Raw genomic sequence first — 24,945 nt, forward strand, 5'->3', positions numbered from 1 at the left:
GTAAAAGATCTGCCTGCAGTGCAGGAGACCAGGGTTCGATCCCTGGGTTGGGAAGATCCCCTGGAGAAGGAAATGGCAGCCCACTCCAGTATTCTTGCCTCGAGAACCTCATGGGCAGAGGAGCCTTGCAGGCTACAATCTATGGGGTGGCAGAGTCAGACATGACTGAGCGACGAACACACGCGCGCGCACACACACACTACTTGGGAAATAGCGCTCACTTTCTTTTCTGTGACTTTATCAGCTCAGCTCATGGGACAAAAGTAAATGAGCATTAAAAATCAAAACCAACAAAATGAAGGGACACAGAGAGATCAATCAAATAACGCAACTGTCCTACAGATGGCTTTGTTCACATTCCAAGACTGTTTTTAAAATGCAAGAACAGGAAAAATCACTACCCAACCAAGAGCAGTCATTTCAGCTATTTAACAGTGTTTTTTAAGCTGTAGGTCAGAATACATTGTCAGATCATCAATTTAGTGGGTTGCTATCATTTTTCCAAAAAATGAAGTCAAATAGAATAGAGAAGAAAATATCAGTTGTTTTGCAAGAAGTACTGTTTCATGAAACTTTATTCCAAATGCACACACGTATATATGTTATGGGTCCTAATAATAAATTGCTATTTCTGAGCATGAATTAAAATCTAAAAAAGTTGGAAAACCACTGAGCTCTTGGAAACTGAAGTAACTAGACCAGAACAGAATACTATAGAGAGACTGTGCTTGGATCATACACCTACAAAGCTTATGAGTCAACTGAGCAGGCTCAGTCAATCAACAAGGATCAGTCAGAGTCATCCGAGAACTCTCGCATTGTCCTGGAGCTAAGAAGTGCAGGCTCTCAGTCTGAACACAGAGGAAAGCCACCAGTGAAACTGAGCTGAGAGAAAATGCTGGCTTGTATACTAAATCCCTCTAGCATTTACTGAGATAAAAGATAACTGGACTCTGGAAAGAAACGAGACGACAGTTTCTACTTCCAGAGAGTCATAAGCCAAAGCCACAAAGGCCTCACTCACTCACTGAGAGACAGCCTTCCAGAGCAGGAGCAGGTGAAGCGCAAGAGGAGACTGCTCTCCAAGTCCTGCCAAGCGAGCCCCTCCCTCCTGGCACAGCTAATCAAGGTGACGAACTCTCTGCTCTGAGCGTGTCTGCTTCTTCTACTCCTGCCAGCTCCTGATCCCTGACACAGGCGCCTTCTCTGCCCAGCCCCAATCTCCTGACACGTTCACATGCTGTGCCTATCACCTTTTGGTCTAGTAACATAGTCTAGTCCTAGCTATACAGTAGCAAAGGAAGCCTTGCACAAGAGACAGGTCCTTCCTAGGTTGAGATATAACACCAGGCAGATAAAATTATCTTTTAGGAAATGCCACAAGACCTGGGTCCTCTTCGGGAGTTTACTTCAAGAGAGAAACAGACATATTCTTCAGGTTATAGGATCTCCATACCTCTTTATTTGAGCCAGATCTGTCCTCGTGTTCTGAAGTCCCTTAGAAAGTAGGAGACATGACCTGTCTTACTTAGCAAATGATGGCAGATCTAAGGAAAAACTCAGAAGTTGTTCACTTGTTCTCAGCTCTGTAAGAACATCAATCATACGATTGTTTCTTTTAGAAAGGGATGGCTAGAGATAATTCTAGCCATGCCTTCCTGTAAGAAATGAAAAAGGATTGCTAACCCTGATCCTCTTTCTGTAAAGGCAGGCTGAGATATAAGTATCACATTCTTCAGTTTTAGGAAGGGATTAGACAAGCTGCCCAGGGTTTTGCAGCACAGCAGAGGCAGGGATGGACACTGCTACAGCCTTGTCTGGTTTTCAACTTCCTAGATCACGTTCCTTTGACTCTATCTGCTGATGCTCCGAGCCCACAGTACACACTGCCAAACTACTTTCTGAGAAAGCTCAGGTACAATGAAAGCTGGTGCCTACGAGTGCACCCGTGTAAGGACGAGACCGGTACCTGCAAGAGAGCGTGGCGCATCGTCACCTCCAGTTCGGCCAGAACGCGGGCAGCGTCCTCACTGTCCTCCCGGGCCTCCAGGTCCTCCTCAGGGACGGTCTCCCAGTCGCCCTGGTGAGCAGCCAGCGTGTGCACTAGCTCATACTGGTCAGGGAGCGCCAGGCTGACCCGAGTCTGAGTCCCATAGGTGAAGCGGAGGCGCCGAAGCTTACAGTTCTCACCGCCCAGCTTGTTGGTGGGAAGCACCTGCACCCCCAAGAGCAGGTTCAACAGCTGGCACTTGACATTACAGTCCTGGCCGAGGATCAAGATGCAGGGCAGGCAGTCCACCATCTGCTGGAGGCGCTTCTCTTCCTTGGGTGGGAAGGAAATGCAGCTCAGCGGGCCTGGGCGGGGATGGGGGTAGAAGGAGAAAGGAGTAGAGAGGAGTGAGGAGGGGCAGACAGAGACTAACACAGAGATCCCATTAGATGTCAGCCTCCTAGAAAAGAAACTTCTAGGGAGCTCCTGGTGGAAGGAGACACCAGAAAAACACCCAGTCAGGAAAAGTCTCTCAAATATCACACAGGAGTCCCCTCTCTAGCTCGCCCCCAGAGCAGCTCTTTCTTTCCGGAAAGGTGGCAGTGGCCTAATCTCCCCTTCCTGACCCGGTTTCAATCAGCGGAGGGACAGCCTAAGGAGTTCACAAAGACTCAATCAAAAGACATTAGCTTGACAAGACCAGAGAAGACCATGCTGCTGGGACATGAGTCCAAGGGCTGAACGCGCGCATTAATGCTCCGACGCGCACGACTCTTTGTGACATCGTGGACTGCAGCTTGTCAGGCTCCTCATCCATGGAATTTTCCAGGCAAGAATACCAGAGTGGGTCGCCATTTCCTACTCCAGGAGATCTTTCCAACCCAGGGATAGAACCCTCATCTCCTGTGTCTCTTGCATTGAGAGGGTGATTCTTTACCACCGCGCTACCTCGGAAGCCTGCAAGGACTGAACACAAATCAAAATAAAAACCTTCCTTGTGGCACAAAACCTAATACTTGAACACAGAAAGGTTCTTTAAAATGACTGCCGCATGCAGTTTTAGTTTATTTTCCTTACCTATATACTAAATGTGTGCAGTCTTTCAACACACATACACTGAAATAAAATGTTATTCGAGTATGCATAAGCATAGAATCTTTTCTGGTTCATCTCTCTGATAGCTGGTAACAGCATCCCAGCTGCCAAGTCATTTGTTTTCTTTAAACACTGAATGCTTAATTAAGATCAATATCTCTAAACAAATCATATTCTTTCAGTTTATGGAAGACAAGACCCCGAGTAAGACAAAGGGAAAAGACTAGCTGTTAGGATAAATCCAAGCAAATCAAGGAAGATTTGATCTATCTCAGAAATATCCTTTCAGGATACACTCACCTATACTGCAAGCTTCCACAAAACAGATCAAATAATACTCAAGAGAAAACAAAAGGCTTTCTAAAGTATGAGAACTTCTATTTGGGAAAAGGAACCAGAAATTTGTTGACTGGAACTCTCCGATTCCGAACTCAATCACTCCCCAACTTGGTCAGTGACAGTGCCTGCCCAAGTCTAAGATTCAGGCAACCTCGTGTTTGCTCAGAAAGGCACAGACACACAGTCCTTAGGCTGTTAAAAAGCCGATCTGTATTTGAAGCCAAATACATACATCTTCATTAAAATTTAGGGCGGCACCAACTGAAACAGTATTTGCTTTAGTCATTTAACCATGAGCTGCATTAAACCGTTCATAAGCTATTTATTCTGTTTATGCAATTGAAGCGAGAGAGGCCAGACTCATTTAAAAGGCTGTCCTGCTTCTGCCTGCCTCTACCTGCATGCGTCCCTTCAGTCGTGTCCAACTCTGTACAACCCTGTGGACTGCAGCCCACCAGGCTCCTCTGTCCACGGGATTCTCCAGGCAAGAACACTAGAGGGGGCTGCCATGCCCTCATCCAGGGGATCTTCCCAACCCAGGCATCGAACCCAGGTCTCCCACATTGCAGGAAGATTCTTTACCATCTGAGTCACCAGGGAAGCCCCAGAATACTGGAGTGGGTGGCCTACTCCTTCTCCAGGGGATCTTCCCGACCCTGGGATCAAACCCAGGTTTCCCGCACTGCAAGTGGTCTATCGACTGAGCCACCAGGGAAGCCCTCAGCTCTACCCATCCTGCTGCAAACTCACTATTTAAAATCTTCCCTCCAACAAATGGCAGCACAAGGTTTAAACAAGCTGGCTTTCACTCAGACCCCTTTATGTGTTTCATTAAGCTCTTCCTTTCATGTCTGCCTGTTAAGTACATCACCTGGTCAGCAGAAGCACACCAGCAATACCAGACAGTGAAACACGGAAATCTATTCTCCTGGGAAAGAGATGAGAAAGCAAAACGTTAACTGAGGGCCCAGCTCTATGCAAGGCATTTATTAAGCATGAGGGAAAAACACCAGACAACTGGTCTAATTTCTGACTTACAAACTAAAAGCAAGGGGACACAGCCCCTTGCGTGTGTGATCACTCAGCAAGTAGGGAGTCCTGAGTCCCTCCATACGTCACTGACAACTAAACAGCATTTACTACAGTTGTCAGGGAGGAAAAACAATTTTCCTCTACCCTTTTAGTTTCCTCTGGCTGGGGCTAAGAATTAAATTGACATGAGAAAGATTAACAGTAGAAAATGAAATTTAATTACATACACATGAGGAATCTGAACATGAGAGATTCGAAAGACAGGTTAAATGAGACACATATGTTATCCTGGAACAAAAAGAGGGGGCAGGGGGCTGGGTCTTCAAAGGGAAACAAGGCAATTCACAGAAGAGTAAATGTTTGGTAAACAAATGTTTGCTGGGCCATCCAGAAACAACTGGACATAGAGAAGATTTTGACCCTCAACTATTACACCGAGTTCATACTACACTGTAGCTAGCTCTGGTGACAGGCCCTCTATATAAATTCATTTAGGCAGTTAAAGTAAGGAAGATAAAAACTCTTGCTGAGCTTTTTGTTTCTTTAAAACAACCAAGCCTAAACTAATTCTCATACCAAAGAGACACATTTTGGGATGGCAAATCTTGCTCACCTCTTCAGACTATTCTAGTCATATGTTTATAATTACCAAAGGCAGGAAGAACCATCATATTTCTCTCAGTATCCCCAACACCCAACACAACGACTAAAAAATAGTGAGAGTTATTTGTTTGCTTGCTCACTGAGAACTGTCTAAAGAAAGCCGTAAGTGGCTCTACTAAGTACTCAGAAAAATCCAGTAATATGATGAACAGTCCAGTACCATGAATAGTTTAGGAGCAACCGTCATTCCTAAAAATGCCCTTCATCCCAACATGGAGAGCAGAGGTGGACGGCAGAACAGGACTTCCCCATTCAGCTGCAGGATTTACCCACCAGACTCTGCCTGAGCAGGAGGGCTCATGCTGGATCCGCTCTCACCTGCACTTCCCATCTTTCTCTCCTTCCCAGTCCTCCTCAGAGCTCAGGCGGCTGTCTAAGTAAGCTCATACCAACACCCTTCATAGGGCCCATAACAAAAGCCGGTCCATATTAGCAACAGCTGAGTCTAAATGAGTTGTGACTACTGCTGCTGCCCCGAGAGTGGGTAACAAGAGAACGGAAACTAACCAGCCATTTTTCAGGACCAAAAGGAGCAATCTCAACACCTCTGAGACTATAGGAAAACCAGTAAACCATGTGGCACTGGCCAAAACCACAGCAGACACACCCATTATTCATCTGACCCAAAGTATCACACCCCCATCTCTGCAGTGACAGAAACAGTCACTATAAACTCGCTGGAGTCAAACAGCCACAGGCCAGTGCAATGGGAGAGGGGGCTGACAGTGAGTCCAGTTCGAATTTTCGTTTCCAGGCGCTTGGCTAGGGTTGTGTGTGCAACTTACTAGACAGAGAAAAGGTCTTCAATATGGATGTCTCCATCTGGTTTTCAATATGTCATTGTCCAAGCTCTTTGCTTCTCCCACTAATCTTTAGTTTTTTCCATTGCTCTTCAATGTGTCTACAAGATTTGAACGAGAGCATGGAGAAAAATGAAGCTGAAACTAGAGGGTTCCACTCCTCACTCCCCTTGGCAAATGGTGTGGTGAGGGTGGAGCACAGCAGGGGGTGGGCAGGACACCCGCCAGGGCGGCGCTCTGACCCGGGGCCTCCCCGCTGACTGGCCCTGTGACTCTGGCAACCCACTTGTTTCTCGCAGCCTCAGATTTCTCATCTGTGAACTAGGGAGCTGGATTAGATCATCTTTAACATCCTTTCCAGTTCTAAAATTCCAGGATTCCATCAGGTTTTAACTGTTGAAAGAAAAATGAGGGGCTAGGCAGTTGTCTGGTTGTTTTTCAACTAGACGTGAAATTAATTAGGAGCGCTCCCCTGGACTGCTACAGCTGCAGATCAAAAGGCGACGGAGCAAGCCAGGGGCTCCGAGGGCCTCCTGGGCAGTCTCAGCAGTTCTCTAAAGGAGATGGAAAACGGGACAATGACAGGAGGGAGGAGGAAGAAAACCTGCTTCAGAGCTAAAGCAGCTGCTTCACTGACAGTTACGGACTTTCGAGTTAATCAGGGTTTCTACTGTAATTAATATAACGGCATCTGCACATGGGACTGCCAGAAGGTAACAGCACGGCCTCTCAGCTGGAACACATTAACCCTGCCAGCTCTGACTGCAGGAAAATTCAAAACAAACTGTCTTAAAAGCCAAAACATTTTTTTTTCTTTATGATTCTTAAATACAGATTATCTTGGTTTGGGTCGCTTCTAAACAAATGTCTCAAATACAAGAAGGAGCAGCTAAGCAGCAATGCATTTTGTTTATCTGCTTCAGATAATGAAGGGGAACAAAATATATCATCCCAAAATATGCCTCTTTGACATACTGACTGTTTTGAGGTTATTTTTAAGAACCAGCAGACACAGGTGAAGCTCCGAAAAGTGAGAAGTTACTTTTCCTAAGAGACATTTATACTTAAAAGGGAAATCTCCCATTTGTAGGGGTATATTCCTCCAATTTCAGGAATAGGAGGAAGACTCGAAATGTCTAGAAACTCTTATCAATGCAGAAGGCAACCGCTTTAAACTGCCTAACAACCTCACCCTTGTTTAGTGTGCTTTTCCTGATAACCACCCATAACTGACTCCCCCCACCTCACCCCACCGAAGTGTGTTCCATCTTTAGCTAGAGACCGTATTTAAGGTATCGGCTTGCGCCATTTCGGAGTTACTCCATTTTTCCTGGGTAGCTCCCATGTGTACACATCTGTCGTTTTTCCCTCATTAGTCTGTCTTTTTATAAAAGACAAAAAGCTAGAAGGGTAGAGGGAAAATTATTTTTCCTCCCCCACAATAATATTTACTGAGCCCTTTCTAAGTACATCGTTTTAATGGCCTCAGCTCATTTAATACTCACAATCCTACCAGACACAAACTATTACTATCCTCATTTACAGAAGAGGAAGCAGTAACTTAAAAGGCAAAACAGAACAAAAAAGAAGCCATGTTTCTCTCTCTTTTTTTAGGGCGGAGCAGGAGCTGTTTTTAGGTCTTAGGGGGCCAGGTGAATACCTCATGGTAAACAATGTCTGCGAAGGGTGGCAGAATATACCATCCCCCAAAAGGCCTCTTTGGCATAAGGATGATATTGCGCTAAAGGCACTGAACAAACAGCAGGTATGAGAAGGGCACTCTGACCTCCCTTTTATCTTCCTGAAAGCAAAAAACAAAATCCTCACTGGGACGATGTCCTCCCTATAACAGAGGAAAGCAACATTCTTATTACCGGAGGCGAGGTCAAGAAAAATCTGCACAAATAAGCCTTGTTAAACTAACCAGAATCTTTCTAGTCGCTTTCCCACCATTAACCGCCCTGCCAGCCCCTCTCTGGTCCCCTCTCTTTGTCCAGTTCAGTGTATAAAAGCACAACTCTGTTTCTTTGGGTCTTCATTCTTTTCTGGGGACTCCCACGTACAGATAAGATTTAACAGTGTACTTATGCTCTTCCCCTGCTTATCTCTTTAATGTCAGTTTAATTCTTAGGCCCAGGTGGAGATAAGAGGGTAGAGGAGAAATTCTTCCTCCCCTACACCACACTTTCTCCCAATGTGGGGCCAAACACAACTTAGTAGTCGCAGGACCCCAATTAAAAACTGATTGAGAAATTCCTTATGAAAACTGCCCAAGACCATGAAGAATAAAGCCTGGAGGAAAAAGACAGTATTACCACTTGTGGTGAACGCTTTTTTAAAATGTTGTTATTCTACCTAAGAGCTCTTAGAGTCCCTTTTCTTAAAAAAAAAAAAAAAAAAAAGTAAGTACTTTTCAGAGAAACTTTCATGATTCCTCTCATCAGTTAGTCTGTATTACGCTTTGGGTTGAAGTTAAGGTAGAGAGGGCTGATGTATCTAGTGATCCATTAGCGGAGATACTTTGTTTAAACTGTTTTTGGAGTACAGCAAATCCCCTACATACAAATCTTCAAGTTGCAAACTGTCAAAGATAACATGTATTCACAGGTCCAGCTCTACCTGAGGACGCACTGTCAGGTTTGAGGCATGGGAACCAAACACATTGGTACAGAAGACTGCAGCAGCCCTTCAGAATGCAAACCACCGCTACTGTGCCAACTACGATGAGAAAGAGAGGAGAGCTACTGTCCCGACGTCACCAGGTCGTTTTTTCAAGAGGGTACACAGAATAGAATCCAGCCAGAAACCAGAACCTGTGCCACAATCGTCAGGCATGAGCGAAACTGCAGTCTGTTCTGTCTCCTGTCGCTGACGACCCTTCAGCTCTACCCTCTCCCCCCTCCTCTCCCTCCTCCAGTCAGCAACTCTTTTCGCCTCTTCACTCGATGCCAGCCCCTGTACGCCAGCTGTTGTACCACACTTTTCAATATACTGTACTATAACATTAAAAATGACTTTTCTACTTGTGATTAATGTACATCCATGCTTACTAAATGATTAGCCTCCATTTTGTAAATCACAGAAATCATAACCGTCATTAAGTCACATGCTTCTGAGAGCCTGTAATCGCATTTTAATCAACACAATGAACTGTAAAAGATTTTGTTTCGACTATATGTGAAATGAATATATATTAATAAAACTGAATGGCTTTTAATGGTCAAAAACGACTTTTTTGTGTTTGTTTTTTCTGTGTTGTGTGAAAAGTATTATACAGATGTATTAAAGTACTATATAGCCAACTGTGTTAGTTGGGTACCTAGGCTACCTTTGCTGGACTTAGGAACGCACTCTCAGAGCAGCATCTGTGGGGGGGACTTATGTGGTGGGTTTAGAGCAGCACACTCTTCTTCGTGCCTGTTTTCTACCCCAATCAATGATATGAGTGAAGGCCAGAGTGAGGCACAGTCCACGGCCAAAGCGGGGAGGCGCCGTATGGAGCGAATGAAGGGGAACTCGATCCTTGCTTCCTATGCTTGCAGCTCCTAAAGCTGCCAGGGTTTCAGCGTCAGTTCAGGTCTCAGCAGAGTTACTACTGCAATGCTCGTTCCTGATATCCAAGGACTGCCCTCCTTTGGTAAAATTTTCTTACATCACCTTTAACACTGAACTTGAAGTCCTCTCTGTAAGTGACTAAAATACAAAGGATTTTATAAGTCACTGAAGTAATCAGTGACACAAATTTGCATTTCCACAAGTAAGTAGTAAGTTTTATTTCTTATTAACTACATGCGCGAAGAGTAAAGGACAAATCCTAAGTTGAGAAATCAATCGGTCCTTCTACTGCAGTCAATTCTACTACAAGCTTCAAAGTACGACCCCAGGAGTTGAGAGAGAAATAATTCTGCCAAGAAACATTTATCATTTCCAAACAAGCTCTCTGACCTTCAGCTAAATTTAAAGGATTCTGAATTATAGAGGAGGTATTCCCATTTAAGGAAAACATATGCTTAGGTAGTCTGGGTTTCAGAATTGTCAGAATCAAGTAATACATGGCATTTTGCTTGAAAGGGATGGTTTCTACGGATGGGCGACAGAAACGTGCTCAAGCAGCCAAAGCTCTTGGCAGCTGAGAGTCAAGCAGGCAGAAGTGCCATCAAGTCATCCTACCTGGTGGCCATGTGGAGATCATGAACAGTGTTGGAGAAGCAGACCCGACCGAACCTGGAAAGAGGGGCGTAACACCCCCCACTGCCCGGCCAAAGACGGGGATCTCCTGGGAGCTACGCGGAGCCCACAGAGCGCACTCAGCAGCCTGCTAACAAGCTCCTCAGGGGAAACTGCTCCTGAGGCTGGCCACGCTGCAGAGGGAGCAGAAAGGCAGCTGCAGCTGGGATTCATGGGATGCAGAGGCAGAAGCAGCTCCTCAGGGAGCCAACCCCATGCTTCACTGAGGGAAGGCAGCATCTTTCAGCTACGAACCATTAAGAATGATCCAATGGTGGGAATGTGTTACAGAGACACACACAGGGCTTACTGACCAGACTGGGGACAATTTAAGCATAAAAAAATCTGTTAAATAATAATAAGAAATTAAAGTCCATTGAAAAACTTCAGAAGTCCACACTGGTATAAACAATAAAAAACAGTGGCAAAGGAAAGCTCTTCCATCCCAAACACTAAGACACATAGACGAAACACAAGCCTGAAAAACCACCGCTGAGGCAGGTGTAGGGCCTGGGCTCAGTCGTGTCCGACTCTTTGCAACCCCACAGACTGGAGCCCAACAGGCTCCTCTGTCCATGGAACTTTCCAGGCAAGAGTACTGGCGTGCACTGCCATTTCCTTCAACTGAGGCAGGTGAGTGTTGCCAATGGACACTAGATCCAGTGGGAGGAGGCATCTTCAGGAGCAAGATGATCACTGAAATCTTAGAACACCTTCCCACAAAAGACTAAACAACTGGAAAAGGAAGAATAGTGACTTGAAGGTAAAGAAATGTAAAGGGCACTGACATGACCAGATATCAAATCTGCCATCTAAAAACGGTGGATGACAGACATCATGCACCCCTGGTCATGACTGTACATCACATCATTTCTGTGCCTGATCCTGCCGAGAGCTCATGACCTGAGTTTACTCATGAGGAAACAGCTCAATCCAGGCTAAGGGTCATCCCATAGAATGTAAAGCCTGCTCTTTAAACCTGTCAAAGATATAAATGCCAGGGAAAGGCCGAAAGACTGTCCACAGTGAGTGAGTCTGAAGAGACATCAACAACTAAATGCAACGTGCTCCTCAACAGGATCCTCGATAAAAAAGAAAAAGAGATTATCGGAAAAGCTGGCAAAACTTAAATGAGGTCTGTACACTGACTGGTAGTACTGACTCATTGTTGATTTCCTGATTTAGGGAGGTACACGCTGAAATGTAAGGTTATGCTCAAAATCCTTCAAGTCAGGCTTCAGCAGCACACGAACCAAAAACTTCCAGGCATATACGCTGGATTTAGAAAAGGCAGAGGAACCAGAGATCAAATTGCCAACACTCATTGATCACAGTGAAAGCCTCTGACTATGTGGATCACAACAAATTGTGGAAAATTCTTGAAGAGATGGGAATACCAGACCACCTTATTTGTTTCCTGAGAAACCAGTATGCAGGTGAGGAACCAATAGTTAGAATAGGACATGGAAGGAAGGACTCGTTCAAAGGAAAGGAAAGGCTGTGTATTGTCACCCTGCTTATTTAACCTATATGCAGAGTACATCATGCAAAACGCCAGGTTCGATGAATCACAAACTGGAATCAAGATAAGCTGGGAGAAATATCAACAACCTCTAATATGCAGATGATACCACTCTAATGGCAGAAAGTGAAGAGGAACTAAAGACCTCTTGATGAAGGTGAAAGAGGACAGTGAAAAAGCTGGCTTAAAACACAACATTCAAAAAGCAAAAATCATGGCATCTGGTTCCATCACTTCATAGCAAATAGATGGGGAAAAAAATGGAAGCAGTGACAGATTTTTTCATGGGCTCCAAAATCACTGCAGATGGTAACTGCAGCCATGAAATTAAAGGACATTTGCTTCTTGGAAGGAAAGCCATGACAAACCTAGAGAGAGTATTAAAGAGCAGAGATATCACTTTGCTGACAAAGGTCCATATAGTCAAAGCTATGGTTTTTCCAGTAGTCATGTACAGATGTGAGAGTTGGACCATAAAGAAGGCTGAGTGTTGAAGAACTGATGCTTTTGAACTGCGCTGGAGAAGACTCTTGAGAGTCCCTTGGACAGCAAGGAGATCAAACCCAGTCAATCCTAAAGGAAATCAATCCTGAATATTCATTGGAAGGACTGATGCTGAAGCTGAAGCTCCAATACTTTGGCCACCTGATGCGAAAAGCCCACTCACTGGAAAAGACCGATGCTGGGAAAGATTGAGGGCAGGAGAAGATGAGATGGTTGGATAGCTTCATCGACTCAATGAACGTGAGTCTGAGCAAACTCTGGGAAATACTGGACAGGGAAGCTTGGAGTGCTTCAGTCCACGGGGTCGCAAAGAGTGGGACACAACCAAGCAGCTGAACAACAGCAAATGCTAACATGTAAAAGCATGTCCTTGTTTGGGAGAGATGTACACTGGAAGTGTTCAGAGGAGATAAGAGCTATCTACCTATCAAGAGCTCATTTTCACAAGGTTCACAAAAATATATACATATAATAGAAACAGAGAGAGACTGGGTGAGAGGGCAAATACAGTAAAATCTTAACAACTGGGGAGCCTGCATGGCATGGGTATGCGAGCTCTTTGTAGTAGTTCTGGTGACATTTACATAAACTTGAAATTATTCCAAAATAATTTTTAAAATAAGCCAAAAGGATAACCAGCAAAATATATCCAGGTCTGGATCTCAGAGAAAAGAGATTAAGAGACAGAATTCTGCTCATCAAAAAAAAACAAAAAAAAACAAAAACAAAAAAAAACCCAGCAGGGAGAAAGTCTATTATATACAAAAACAGTAGACTTTAAACAAGAAGTGTCTTCGCTGTCCCGACTTCTCCCTTGTACATTACTTCCTGTCTCCTCAATCTCCCAGGGATGGTTTACTGATGCCAGTTCTGAGCCTGGGAAGTCCAAGGCACTCATCTAAGTAAGTATCTAAGTTCAGGATCAGATTTAGAACCCAAGTCAGGGGTAGACAAACTACCCACTCTAGGACAGGATACTTTGATGAACTACTGAAGTTGCTCAGTCGTGTCCAGCTCTTTGCAACTCCATGGACTGTAGCCTACCAGGCTCCTCCATCCATGGAATTTTCCAGGCAAGAATACTGGAGTGGGTTGCCATTTCCTTCTCCAGGGGATCTTCCTGACCTGGGGATCGAGGCCAGGTCTCCCGCTCTGCAGGCAGATACTCTACCGTCTGAACCAGGGAAGCCCACTTTGATGAAAGTAACCTATAACCACCCAGTTCATTGAACAAGAAGCCTCCAGAAGCAGCTCGAGCTTGCACTGCCTGCAGTGGCCTTCTGATTACTCGGCAGTAGGGAACACACCTCCACTGCAGCCCAGGCCTCCTCGGTATCATAGGCCAACAGACTACTTTTATCCTATACTAACAAGCCACGTTTTCAAGTTGCAGTAGCAGAATTTCTCCACTTCTCTTCATGGATTAAGAGCCAGCAGAGGAGCGCAATTCTTCAATCAGGAGAAACTGAAATAGGTCTTCCCAGGGGGGTGCTTACATGCCAAAAGAATGACTTCTCTCCTACTAGCTGTTTCCCTGCACGTTCTTTCTTCCTTCCTTGCCCCTACATATCTCCATAATACTAAAAGTTACGTATGTGTTAGTCACTCAGTCATGTCTGACGCTGCAACCCCATGGACTGTAGCCCACCAGGCTCCTCTGTTCATGGAATTCTCCAGGCGAGAATACTGCAGAGGGTAGTCATTCTCTTCTCCAGATGATCTCTCCAACCCAGGGATCAAACCCGGGTCTCTTGCATTGCAGACAAATTCTCTACCATTTTGAGCCACAAGGGAAGCCCCCATTAAAAGTTATTGGTAGAGTATATCATATAGAATATTCCTAAAAAGTAAACTCAATATTGGTTCAGTTACTCTTCCTCTAACTTGAATAAACACAAAGCTTTTACTCAAATTAGTCTCATTACCTAGTTGCTTTTATGATATGGTCTTACTTAAGTCTCTCTAGTTTGGAAAATTTGGCTTCACCAAACCAATCCTGGGAAATGTAATTCTCTTCCATTATATGACCCAGAAAGGGTAAAAACTGTCTGGCATAAATAACACACTCAAGTTTTAATCTGATGAAGCTAAAATTAGACCTCTTTTTATATCTGAGTAAAAAAAAGTAATAAAAGCATTTTTAAAAGTGTGGTTTTTTTTAACAATCAAAGGCTTTTATGAATACATAAGCTTCATTATTCTTCGGGCTAGTTTTGATGCCTTATATAAAACAAGTGAAAAGCAAAACAATCCCTCAAGTTCTACTTCCCATCTTCCTGCCCAGAGAACACCACCCCAGGGAACAGAAATACATTATAAAACCCAACTTCAAAGGCTTGTGGTCAAAAGGTTCCCACAGCCACATGGCACCCCCAGGCTGGGGATACATCCAAACCACTCACATTGCCTACTAAACACCACAGAAGAAGGTACCGCACATCACGCGCAGTTCAACCAGGGGCCCACGGGGAATTCGGAGTCCCCATGCTTTGACCAACTTTCCTTCATAGAGTTTTCGTGTGGCCTTTGGAGGAATATTCAGTGCAGTCCAGTCGCTCAGTCGCGTCCAACTCTTTGCGACCCCATGGACTGCAGCACACCAGGTTTCCCTGCCCATCATCAACTCCTGGAGCTTTCTAACTCATGTCTGTCGAGTTGGTGATGATATCCAAACATCTCATCCTCTGTCGTCCCCTTTTCCTCCTGCCTTCAATCTTTTGGAGGAATATTAGGAGGAGACTTTCTCAGAGAGGCTGATTTAAACAAGGGAGCACATATCTCAATCACCGCTACATCTGTCCTGTTAAAGTATCAAGTTCCAGGATCCCTAAGATTACCAGACTCCCCACTTGGCAAAGAATGCAGTCAATTTTCAAGCATGGGGTGGCCTACGCTTAGACTAAAAATCCTACAGGAGACTCCAGACATCTGAGAGTGATGAAAGAAAAGCTGTATCTTTCACAAGGACTCTACATTCTTGTTATTAATATGAATGACGCCTTTCAAATTCCCTGGACCATCCCTGGAGGTGACCTTTACTTCCTACAAGAAGTAAACAGCAAGTTCACCTCAGATCTTAAAACTGTTAGAGAAAAAACCACATCCACCCACACACCTCACACTCTTCACATTGGCTCCCCTGTGAGTAAGCTCTGATGAAGATGAAAGACACTCTAACCACAACCTTCATGAATGCATTCTTCTTTCAAACCATGCCAACAAGACAATTATAGTTATTCCATCAAAGATACACTGGGGCTAATTCTCCTGTACTGTCAGAAAGTTAGTGAAGCATCTCAGCTCCTCTTTTTGTCAATACCATTTAATCTTAGAACTTCTCATATACGTTATCCTTATGCCCTCAAAGACTAATGGTTAAGCGGGAAACCCCAATGTGTAAGAAATCCTTCAGAGGGTACACAATGAAACGCTAACCCTTCTTTCTTTCAATATAACTTCAACTTAAAAATAAAAATATCAATTAATTGGACAGTGCTTCACCATTGAGTGTCCTGAATCCAGCAGAGTTAGGCATTAATAAAGATTTGCTGAGTGAATATTAAGGATTTATTTCCTATATCATGATGAAGCTCTGATATTGGATGCAACTAATTATTTGGGACATGAAACTCATTCTTTGGGATACTGGCAGCTCTAGCCTAACTAGTCATCTATCAAATGCTTATTATTGCTCTTTTTTAGGGACACAGACAGGAAAATGTGGGCAAATATATAAAATAGTATATCTTTCATGGAGGAAAAACGTCCTTCTAAAGTGGAAAAACACATCATTCCAATCATCTACCAGACATGGAAACGATTTAACAGATACTAATTTGTCTGTTATGTACTACGGCAGGCACTGCAGGGATACAAAGATGAATAAAACACATCTCTACCATTAAGAATTCATGATCTAGCAAGTGAGATAAGACAAATATAGTTATTACACAAATAAATAAATACAAGCATGATCTATATGTCTACAGCCTACAGGAACTGAGCAATAGGTTTAAGGTGAAATTTACTTCAATACATATTTTTTGAGGCTTTATTTTCCAAAGATTGCTTTTGAGAAGTGCATTTATTGCAGGAAGATTCTTTGCTGCCTTAACCTAGTAAGACAGAGAGGCATGGGCAAATAAATGCTGATGCTGGAAAGTGGACAGAGCAAAACAAAATTTAAAAACCAGAACTGATTTTCATTTTAAATCCATGCTTTCTTTAAATGCTACTCACAAGGCCGAAGAACTAACCATACTGAAATCAGAAATTACCTTTAAGACTAAACTAAGCATGTTGCAAATGATCACCATCTTAAAGGTAATAATGTCTTTTCTTTCAAGAGCAGGCAGAATTATCCAAGCCTTTTTAGTGATGGGCTACCCCATTCCATGGAAAACAGATTATCCTAGCAAAGGAAGATTAGGAAGGGGAAAAGAAGGGACTGGAAACTGGAATAAGAAGCTTGAGTAGGTAATGTCACACTATACTCACTCAATCAGATAAAATCTCCCACTGAAGTAAAATACTGTTTCATGGCAAGCTACAGAGCCTGGGTTATGACTCACTTGTAACAAAATCTCTCCAATGCAAGGGTGCATTTTACAGTCTCATGGGCAGAGCAGGAAAGAACAAGGGAAAAGCTGCAGAAATGAACTGGGAGCTTAGAGCCTGGGCCTAAATGCGGCTTCAGCTCAAAATTGTTCTGTCCTTCATTCCATCCTTCTGTTCCTCTTATTCTTCCTCAATCCCCATGTGCCAACCTCCTAATCTAATGTTCACCAAGTACGTACATACACATAAACACACACACACACTCAAACATCACATGTGTTTAGTACTAAGTACATGCCTGTGCTGTGTGCTTTACATGATCTCTAAATGTCACAACTTTGTGAGGCAGACATCATCATTCCCATTCTGTTTAGATAAAACTTACATACCATAAAATTCACCCTGTTAAACCATACAATTAGCTGGTTTCTAGCACATTCACAAAGTTGAACAATCATGACCACTCTCTAATTCCAAAACATTTTTATTCCCTAGGAAGTAATCCCATACCCATTAGCAGTTACTCCTCATCCCCTGGCAAAATCATTAATCTACTTTCTGTCTTAACAAATTTTCTTGTTCTGGATGTTTCAAATAGCTGTGGCATTCTGTATCACTCCCATTTGACATACAAAGAAACCAAGAATCCAACAGGTTAAGTGCTATGCTTAGTCACTCAGTCACGTCCCACTCTTTTCGACCCCACGGACTGTAGAGCCCACCAGGCTCCTCTGTCCATAGGGATTCTCTAGGCAAGGATACTGGAGTGGGTTGCCATTTTCTTCTCCAGGGGATCTCCCCGACCCAGGAACCCAGGTCCTCCGCATTTCAGACAGATTCTTTACTGTCTGAGACACCAGGGAAGCCCGTTAATAGGTTAAGCAATTTGCCCTAAGTCCCACAGTTAATAAAAGGCTGAACTAGAAGAGGAACTCAGATCTAATTCAAATGCCTGTGCTTGCTTTTGACTACTTTTTTTTTTTTGGTGCTGCCACATGGCATATGGGATCTTAGTTCCCAACCAGGGATCTAACCCCTACCCCCTGCAATGAAATAAAGGGAACCCAACCACTGGGCCACCAGGGAAGTCCCAATTGACTACTCTTCCCTCCTCCCCCCCACATTTGTTAAACCAAAAAACAACAGTGGTTGAAACTTTTGACTACTATTTATTGCCTCCATGCCAGAAGAAAACAAAGAAAGTGAAAGTTTTAGATATACTTGGGGAAATGGGGTTTTGTTCATTTAAGGTAATAAAAGTAATACAACTAAGAATCACATTTACAGCACCACCTCTGCTAAGCTTATGTTGAAATGCTGAGGCAGCTCTTCCAAATAGATCAATACAAATTACTAGAAACAACTTATTTTCTTAAACCAATAGGTACACCAGACTTTTCTTCTGTTTCAATTCTGGCAGCCAGTTTACACGAGATGTGACCAAAGGAGGGTGAAGGATGCTGGAGAAACAAAGCTGTTCACGAACCAAAGGCAAAAATCTATAACAGCCTAAGAATTGTTACTCACTTAAAAGGTTTATAATCTAACTTCAGCTTTCTGCTATTTTTCTACTTGATATGTTGCACATGTGTATGCTTGAGATAAGATTATACCTTTCTAGAGGGACAAGTTCAGATTTTCTTAGTCCTTTTTGTCCTCATTCAACATAAACAAACAGGTGCACAGCATTGATAATTATAATTTTTATCTTTCTTAACAGAAAACTATAGAATGGGAAGACTGATCTCCACTAATCCAAGGCCAAGGCCAATGTTTTTATTTGACTCTTTATCCCCCATGCTAGTACTCAAATGTTTATCAGTTCATTTCAGTTGCTCAGTCGTATCTGACTCTGTGATCCCATGGATTGCACCACGCCAGGTTTCCCTGTCTAGCACCAACTCCTGGAGCTTGCTCAAACACATGTCCACTGAGTCACTGATGCCATCCAACCATCTCATCCTCTGTCATCCCTTTCTCCTCCTGCCTTCCATCTTTCCCAGCATCAGGGTCTTTTCCAGTGAGTCAGTTCTTTGCATCAGGTGGCCAAAGTACTAGAGTTTCAGCTTCAGCATCAGTCCTGTCAACGAACAGTCAGGCCTGATTTCCTTTAGGACTGACTGGTTGGATCTCCTTTCAGTCCAAGGGACTCTCAAGAGTCTTCTCCAGCACCATAATTCAAAAGCATCAATTCTTCAGTGCTAAGCCTTTATGGTCCACCTTTCACGTCTGTACATTACTACCGGAAAAACCATAGCTTTGACTAGATGGACCTTTGTTGGCAAAGTAATGACTCTGCTTTTTAATATGCTCTCTAGGTTGGTCATTGCTTTTCTTCCAAGGAGCAAGTATCTTTTAATTTCCTGGCTTCAGTCACCATCTACAGAGATTCTGGAGCACGAGAAAATAAAGTCTGTCACTGTTTCTACTGTTTCCCCATCTATTTTCCATGGAGTGATGGGACCGGATGCCATGATCTTAGTTTTCTGAATGTTGAGTTTTAAGCCAGTTTTTTCCCTCTCCTCTTTCACTTTTATCAAGAGGCTTTTTAGTTTCTCTTCACTTTCTGCCGTAAGGGTGGTGTCATCTGCATATCTGAAGTTATTAATATTTCTCCCGGCAATCTTGATTCCAGCTTGTGCTTCCTCCAGCCCAGTGTTTCTCATGATGTACTCTGCATATAAGTTAAATAAACAGGGGAACAATATACAGCCTGGACATATTTATTTCCCAATTTGGAACTAGTCTGGTATTTCATGTCCAGTTCTAACTGTTGCTTCTTGATCTGCATATAGATTTCTTAGGAGGCAGGTATTCCCCTCTCTTTAACAATTTTCCACAGTTTGTTGTGAACTGCAGAGTCGAAGGTTTTGGCGTAACCAATAAAGCAGATATTTTTCTGGAACTCTTTTGCTTTTTCTATGATCCAAAGAATATTGGCAATTTGATCTCTGGTTCCTCTGCCTTTTCTAAATCCAGCTTAAACATTTGGAAGTTCAGTTCACGTACTGTCGAAGCCTGGCTTGGAGGATTTTAAGCATTACTTTGCTAGCGTGTGAGATGAGTACAATTGTGTGGTGGTTTAAACATTCTTTGGCACTGCCTTTCTTTGGGATTGGAATGAAAACTGACCTTTTCCAGTCCTTTGGCCACTGCTGAGTTTTCCAAATTTGCTGGCATATTGAGTGCAGCACTTTAACAGCATCATCTTTAAGGATTTGAAAGAGCTCAACTGGAATTCCATCACCTCTACTAGCTTTGTTCGTAGTGATGCTTCCTAAGGCCCACTTGACTTTGCACTCCAGGATGTCTGGCTCTAGGTGAGTGATCACACCATCATGGTTATCTGGGTCATGAAGATCTTTTTTGAATAGTTCTGTGTATCCTTGCCACCTCTTCTTAGTATCTTCTGCTTCTGTTAGGTCCATACCATTTCTCTCCCTCATTATGCCCATCTTTAATAGCTAATACTTACACAGCACCTTACCAAGCACTGTTCTAAGCACATATATTAACTCCCAACAACCCCAGAGCAACTACTATTATTATAATCCCCATGTTCAGATGAGGAAACTGGCAAATCACAGTAATGTCACTCAGTAAGGACCAGAACCAGGAGGAAAGGATATAGCACAGCCTAGAGCATTCCAGCTAAATATATTTGAGTCATTGCAACTTCTCAAAACCCAGAGGTCTATGACACACTGCAACAGCTTGGAACTCTACTGGACCAGAAAATAAGAAAAATGCTTCTCCCTCTGCGACTCTGAAATACTCCACTCTGCCTATCTTCAAAAGTGCTCAGAGCCTTTATTTCACTACCGCTGAACCCCCTGTGACAGAGGTAAATCAACAGACAGGCTCTCAGCCCCCACAGTTAAGTGAAAAGAAGGCCAGCGATTTGGGAAGAAAAGAGGAGCTGGGACTACCTGTCGGTCCAGTGGTTAAGAGTCCACCTGCCAATGCTAGGGCTCGATTCCTGGTCTGGAAAGACTCCACATGCCATGGGACAGCTAAGCCCGTGCATCACAACTGAGCCCACGTGCTGCAACCACTGACGTCCGAGTGCCCTAGAGCCAGTGCGCCACAACACAAGAAGCCGCCGCAACGAGAAGTCCAGGCATCACAATGAAGACCCAGTGCAGTCAAAAATGAATAAAAAATAAAGCTTTTTTTTTTTTTTTAATGGAGGAACTGAATCAAAGCAATTTATAATTCAGTTTTTCCTGTACAGGCTAAGCAACTCTGATTTCAGAGTTTTATTCCACCTGCTTTTTAACTTCTAAAACATCAAGTACATATACATTATATGCTCTTTACACTGCCCCAGTGAATTAAAAGCTGTCAAAATTAAGAAGGAAGCATTATTTGGGGGGTTCTCCCCATCTCTTTTGTGGTTAAAAGTGAAATAATGAAAATTTAGTTAGTCTCTGATCTTCAATTGCTCAAATGCCATACTATATTCCAACCAAGAAGACACTTCCATTCAGAAACAATGATTAAAACCTTCAGAAGGTATATGAGGTTAAGCAAGGAGTGTTCCTTTCCTTGACATTTCAAGTTCCTATTAATCAGAAACCAATATTCACAGAAGAAAGTTAAGAATCTTTGAACGAACTTGACCTTGTAAAGAGATGGTCTGTAAAGGGAGAGAACAAGAACCAGTTGTCCTTTAAGGAGTCATTTCTACTTTCTAACACGATCGTTTAAACAGCTGGGAAAATCGGATCCCCCAAAATATACACAGTAGGTGCCACTTCTCTCATTTCTCCTTTTCACCTCCAAAGATAAAACTCTCCACTCTAAGCTAATGGAAGCACTTTATGGAACAAAGCCAAAAGGCTCCCAGTCCTGTCATCTGTACCCTCCCCTACTTTTTACTTTGGATGAACAGACTCCAGAGGGCGTAAAGAGTTAAATGCGCAAAGATGAGTTCTTGATGCAGTCAACTAGAAAAGCCAATGAGGCAAAATACAAAGGTGTACTTGCATTTCTTAAGTTGGCCTTTAAAGAATAAAAACAAGAGCCAACCAATGTGCCTCGAAAACCTCCATCTCTCTCAGGCGAATCTACTCTTTTTTTTCAATAGCAATTCTACAATAAACAGCTGCTGTAAAATTACAGCAACACAGGGTTTTTTAAGATAAAAGAAAACCTGAGCAGGGAAAGCTGCTGGAAAGCACTGCTGAGGAAGAGGGTGAAAGTACACATTCTGGGGCTCATCTCCGAAAACATCCACCCTTCTCACACAAACCAGTTTTTTAATCGCTTTACAGAAATCAAGCCCCTCCATGGGTCCATTTTACAACAGCAAATCTCTCGGCAGATGTCAAAACCACAACTTCAGAAAAGCTAGTCATCCTTCTCCTCCCACGTATCCTATCAGATAAATAAAAGTTTTCATTTACATCCAGGCCAACCTAGATAGCATATTCAAAAGCAGAGACATTACTTTGCCTACTAAGGTCCGTCTAGTCAAGGCTATGGTTTTTCCAGTGGTCATGTATGGATGTGAGAGTTGGACTGTGAAGAAGGCTGAGCGCCGAAGAATTGATGCTTTTGAACTGTGGTGTTGGAGAAGACTCTTGAGAGTCCCTCAGTCCATTCTGAAGGATATCAGCCCTGGGATTTCTTTGGAAGGAATGATGCTAAAGCTGAAACTCCAGTACTTTGGCCACCTCATGCGAAGAGTTGACTCATTGGAAAAGACTCTGATGCTGGGAGGGATTAGGGGCAGGAGGAGAAGGGGCCGACAGAGGATGAGATGGCTGGATGGCATCACTGACTCGATGGACGTGAGTCTGAGTGAACTCCGGGAGTTGGTGATGGACAGGGAGGCCTGGCATGCTGCAATTCATGGGGTCGCAAAGAGTCTGACACGACTGAGCGACTGAACTGAACTAAGGCCAATTAAGTAAAATATCATTAATCAGAATCTTATTTTTATCACCATTTTTGGAGTCTCAGATAAATTTAGGACGTTAAACCTGCAACTCTGGAAACACAGGGCCTGACACAGAAACTCTGAAGAGTTTAAGAATTCAACGCATTCTACACCTGATGCTCAAATTTGCTGTCAGCCTCTAAGTCAGTGTTTCTGAAAGTGTTTGTGGCCCACCTGCATCAGAATCCCTTTGGGATGGCTTGCATTTAGATTCTTAGGACCCACCCACTAGACCTACTCAATCAATCTGTGGGACAGATGTTTTATACTTTAGTTTTAGGACACATTTTCGTTGGAGAATCACTGAATAAAATCCCCTGACTCTTTGCTGTGTTATCCCAAGGTATCTAACTACATGGAACGCCTGTCCTTTCTCCCATCCAACCTGTTATTTCCTAATTAGACCAAGTGGTTAACAAACCCTCCTGTTCCCACCAACAGCAGTCTAAGAGGAAGCAAGAAATTAGGCAAGATCAAAGACGCTGCACGATTTTAAGTGCTTTAAGGTCTCTAACACATGCCAGGGAGAATCAAGTCAAGTTTCAAGACAAAAAAAAAAAAAAAGAGAGAGAGAGAGAGATCCTTCCCCTGTCTAACTTTACCATAAGCCCAAGCCGCCATCTCTGGAAATACCGTGGCAGACATAAGATAGCCTTTCCTTTAGCGATTCCAGCCCCATTTAGAGTTATATTCCTTACTTCTTCAGAGTTGCCTCATGATTGATGTATATTTCACACACAAAATCAAGCATGCACGCACACACAGCGGACACACACAACCTCCACTAGAGTCCCCTGGCCTCCTGAGGGTCCCTGCCTACCGCCCATCCTGCACCTCCCCGCCCCCCCATCCCTGAACTGGGACTCTAAGCACAACTGCTCACCTCCGAACTTAGAGTAACTTTCCTAGGCGCCACCTCTGCAGCCTCCAAACGGGGGCCCCGGCTCCCGCCCCCGCCGCCGGTCCCTGCGAGCCCGCTCCTGAAGCCCCCGCCTCGGGCGCCCCTCGCCCCCGGCCCCGCCGGCCCGGCCCCGGCGCCCCCTCCCCCACCCGAGACGCCCTCCCACGGCACCTCAGAGAGCCGGTCGGCAGGGCCCCGGCCCGGCCACGCCGCCCTCCTCCCACCTGCCGCCTCTCCCCGGGCCTGTTTCTCTGGGGCAGGGGCGCGGCCCGCCCCCCGGGCTCGCCTCTCCGGCCCCGTCTCCGTCACCGCTCGCCCTCCTTACCCGCCGGCAGCCCGGTCGCGGCGACGTCGCCGGCAGGGCCGCGCGCGGCCTCGCCGCCCTCCGCAGGGGAGGAGGGACAGCCGCGGGGCTGCGAGCCCCTGAGGTCGCGGAAGAACTTCTGCGTGTCGCGCAGGTTCTGCCGCAGCCGCCCCAGGTAGCGGCGGTAGCGACCAAAGCCCCGGCACAGCTCGCGGATCACTCCGCCGCCTCCCGGGCCGGGACCCGACTCCGGCTCGCTGCCCGACGGCACCCCGTCGCCCTCCATCGCCTCAGCCTGTTCTGTCTCCGCCGCTGGGTCCCTGGTCCTCAGGCCCGGCTCCCCTCCTCCCGCGCCCCCGTGCTTAAGACGGCAGGAATCCGCCTCCTGACGCCCCCGCCTGCAGTCGGCCGGGCTCCCAGCCTCCGTCACCGCCGTTCAAAACAAACCAACCCGCAGCGAGCCCTGAACGGAACCTTTATCTCAACTGTCTGGAAGAGTGAGGGGAAGGTTCGGCGGCGCACCGGGTCACTGCGAGGGCTTCTGGGAAGTGTAGTCTGAGCCAGGGCAGGAGACTGGAGACTGTGGCGGCGACCCCCCCACCACACACACACACACCCGCACACACCCGGTATACCTCTGCCCCAGTCTCACCCAGAGTTCTCACGCTCTCCCTGGTTTAAAAACATGTTCCTCCTTCCTACAAAAGTGTCTCTAGAGTGAGACAGCTTCTTCAGAACCCGGACTCCTGCACAAGGGGAGTGCCTTACTGAAATCAGAGCAAAAGATTTTAATAGCAAAGGAAAGAAAGGAAACAAGACTGAGGCTAGTACTGTGCCCTAAATGGCTCTCGCTTTCCGGTACAGTAGATACTGGGGAACCGGCTGAAAATTTCATGGAATTAGGAAAACTCTTATATTTGCATTGCATTCTCCCTTTGACTTTCCTTTTCCAGGTGTAGAAAGCTGGGGTGGGTGGGTGGGTGGTGTGTGTGCGTATGGGTCGTTAAAGAGCCATAAGCTGAAGTTCACTTGGTCTCTTGAAGTAGAGAGATGGAGCTGGATAAGGG

At 44.7% G+C, this 24,945-nt stretch overlaps 1 protein-coding gene across 2 annotated transcripts in view; it reads right to left on the reverse strand.

The window, feature by feature from the left end:
• The window catches only part of DSTYK (dual serine/threonine and tyrosine protein kinase), a 52,895-nt gene extending 28,539 nt beyond the window's left edge, over positions 1–24,356 (reverse strand). For both annotated transcript variants that reach the window (XM_042256966.1, XM_027976207.2), the window contains exons 1-2: positions 23,900–24,356; positions 1,970–2,355 (exon numbers count right to left, since the gene is read on the reverse strand). In XM_042256966.1, the coding sequence (XP_042112900.1) occupies positions 1,970–2,355; positions 23,900–24,164 (651 nt within the window). In that variant the 5' untranslated portion in view covers positions 24,165–24,356. The remainder of the gene's footprint in view (positions 1–1,969; positions 2,356–23,899) is intronic.
• Between the last annotated feature and the right edge of the window lie 589 nt (positions 24,357–24,945).

This window comes from Ovis aries, chromosome 12, assembly GCF_016772045.2.
Source record: "Ovis aries strain OAR_USU_Benz2616 breed Rambouillet chromosome 12, ARS-UI_Ramb_v3.0, whole genome shotgun sequence".
Lineage (NCBI taxonomy): Eukaryota > Metazoa > Chordata > Mammalia > Artiodactyla > Bovidae > Ovis > Ovis aries.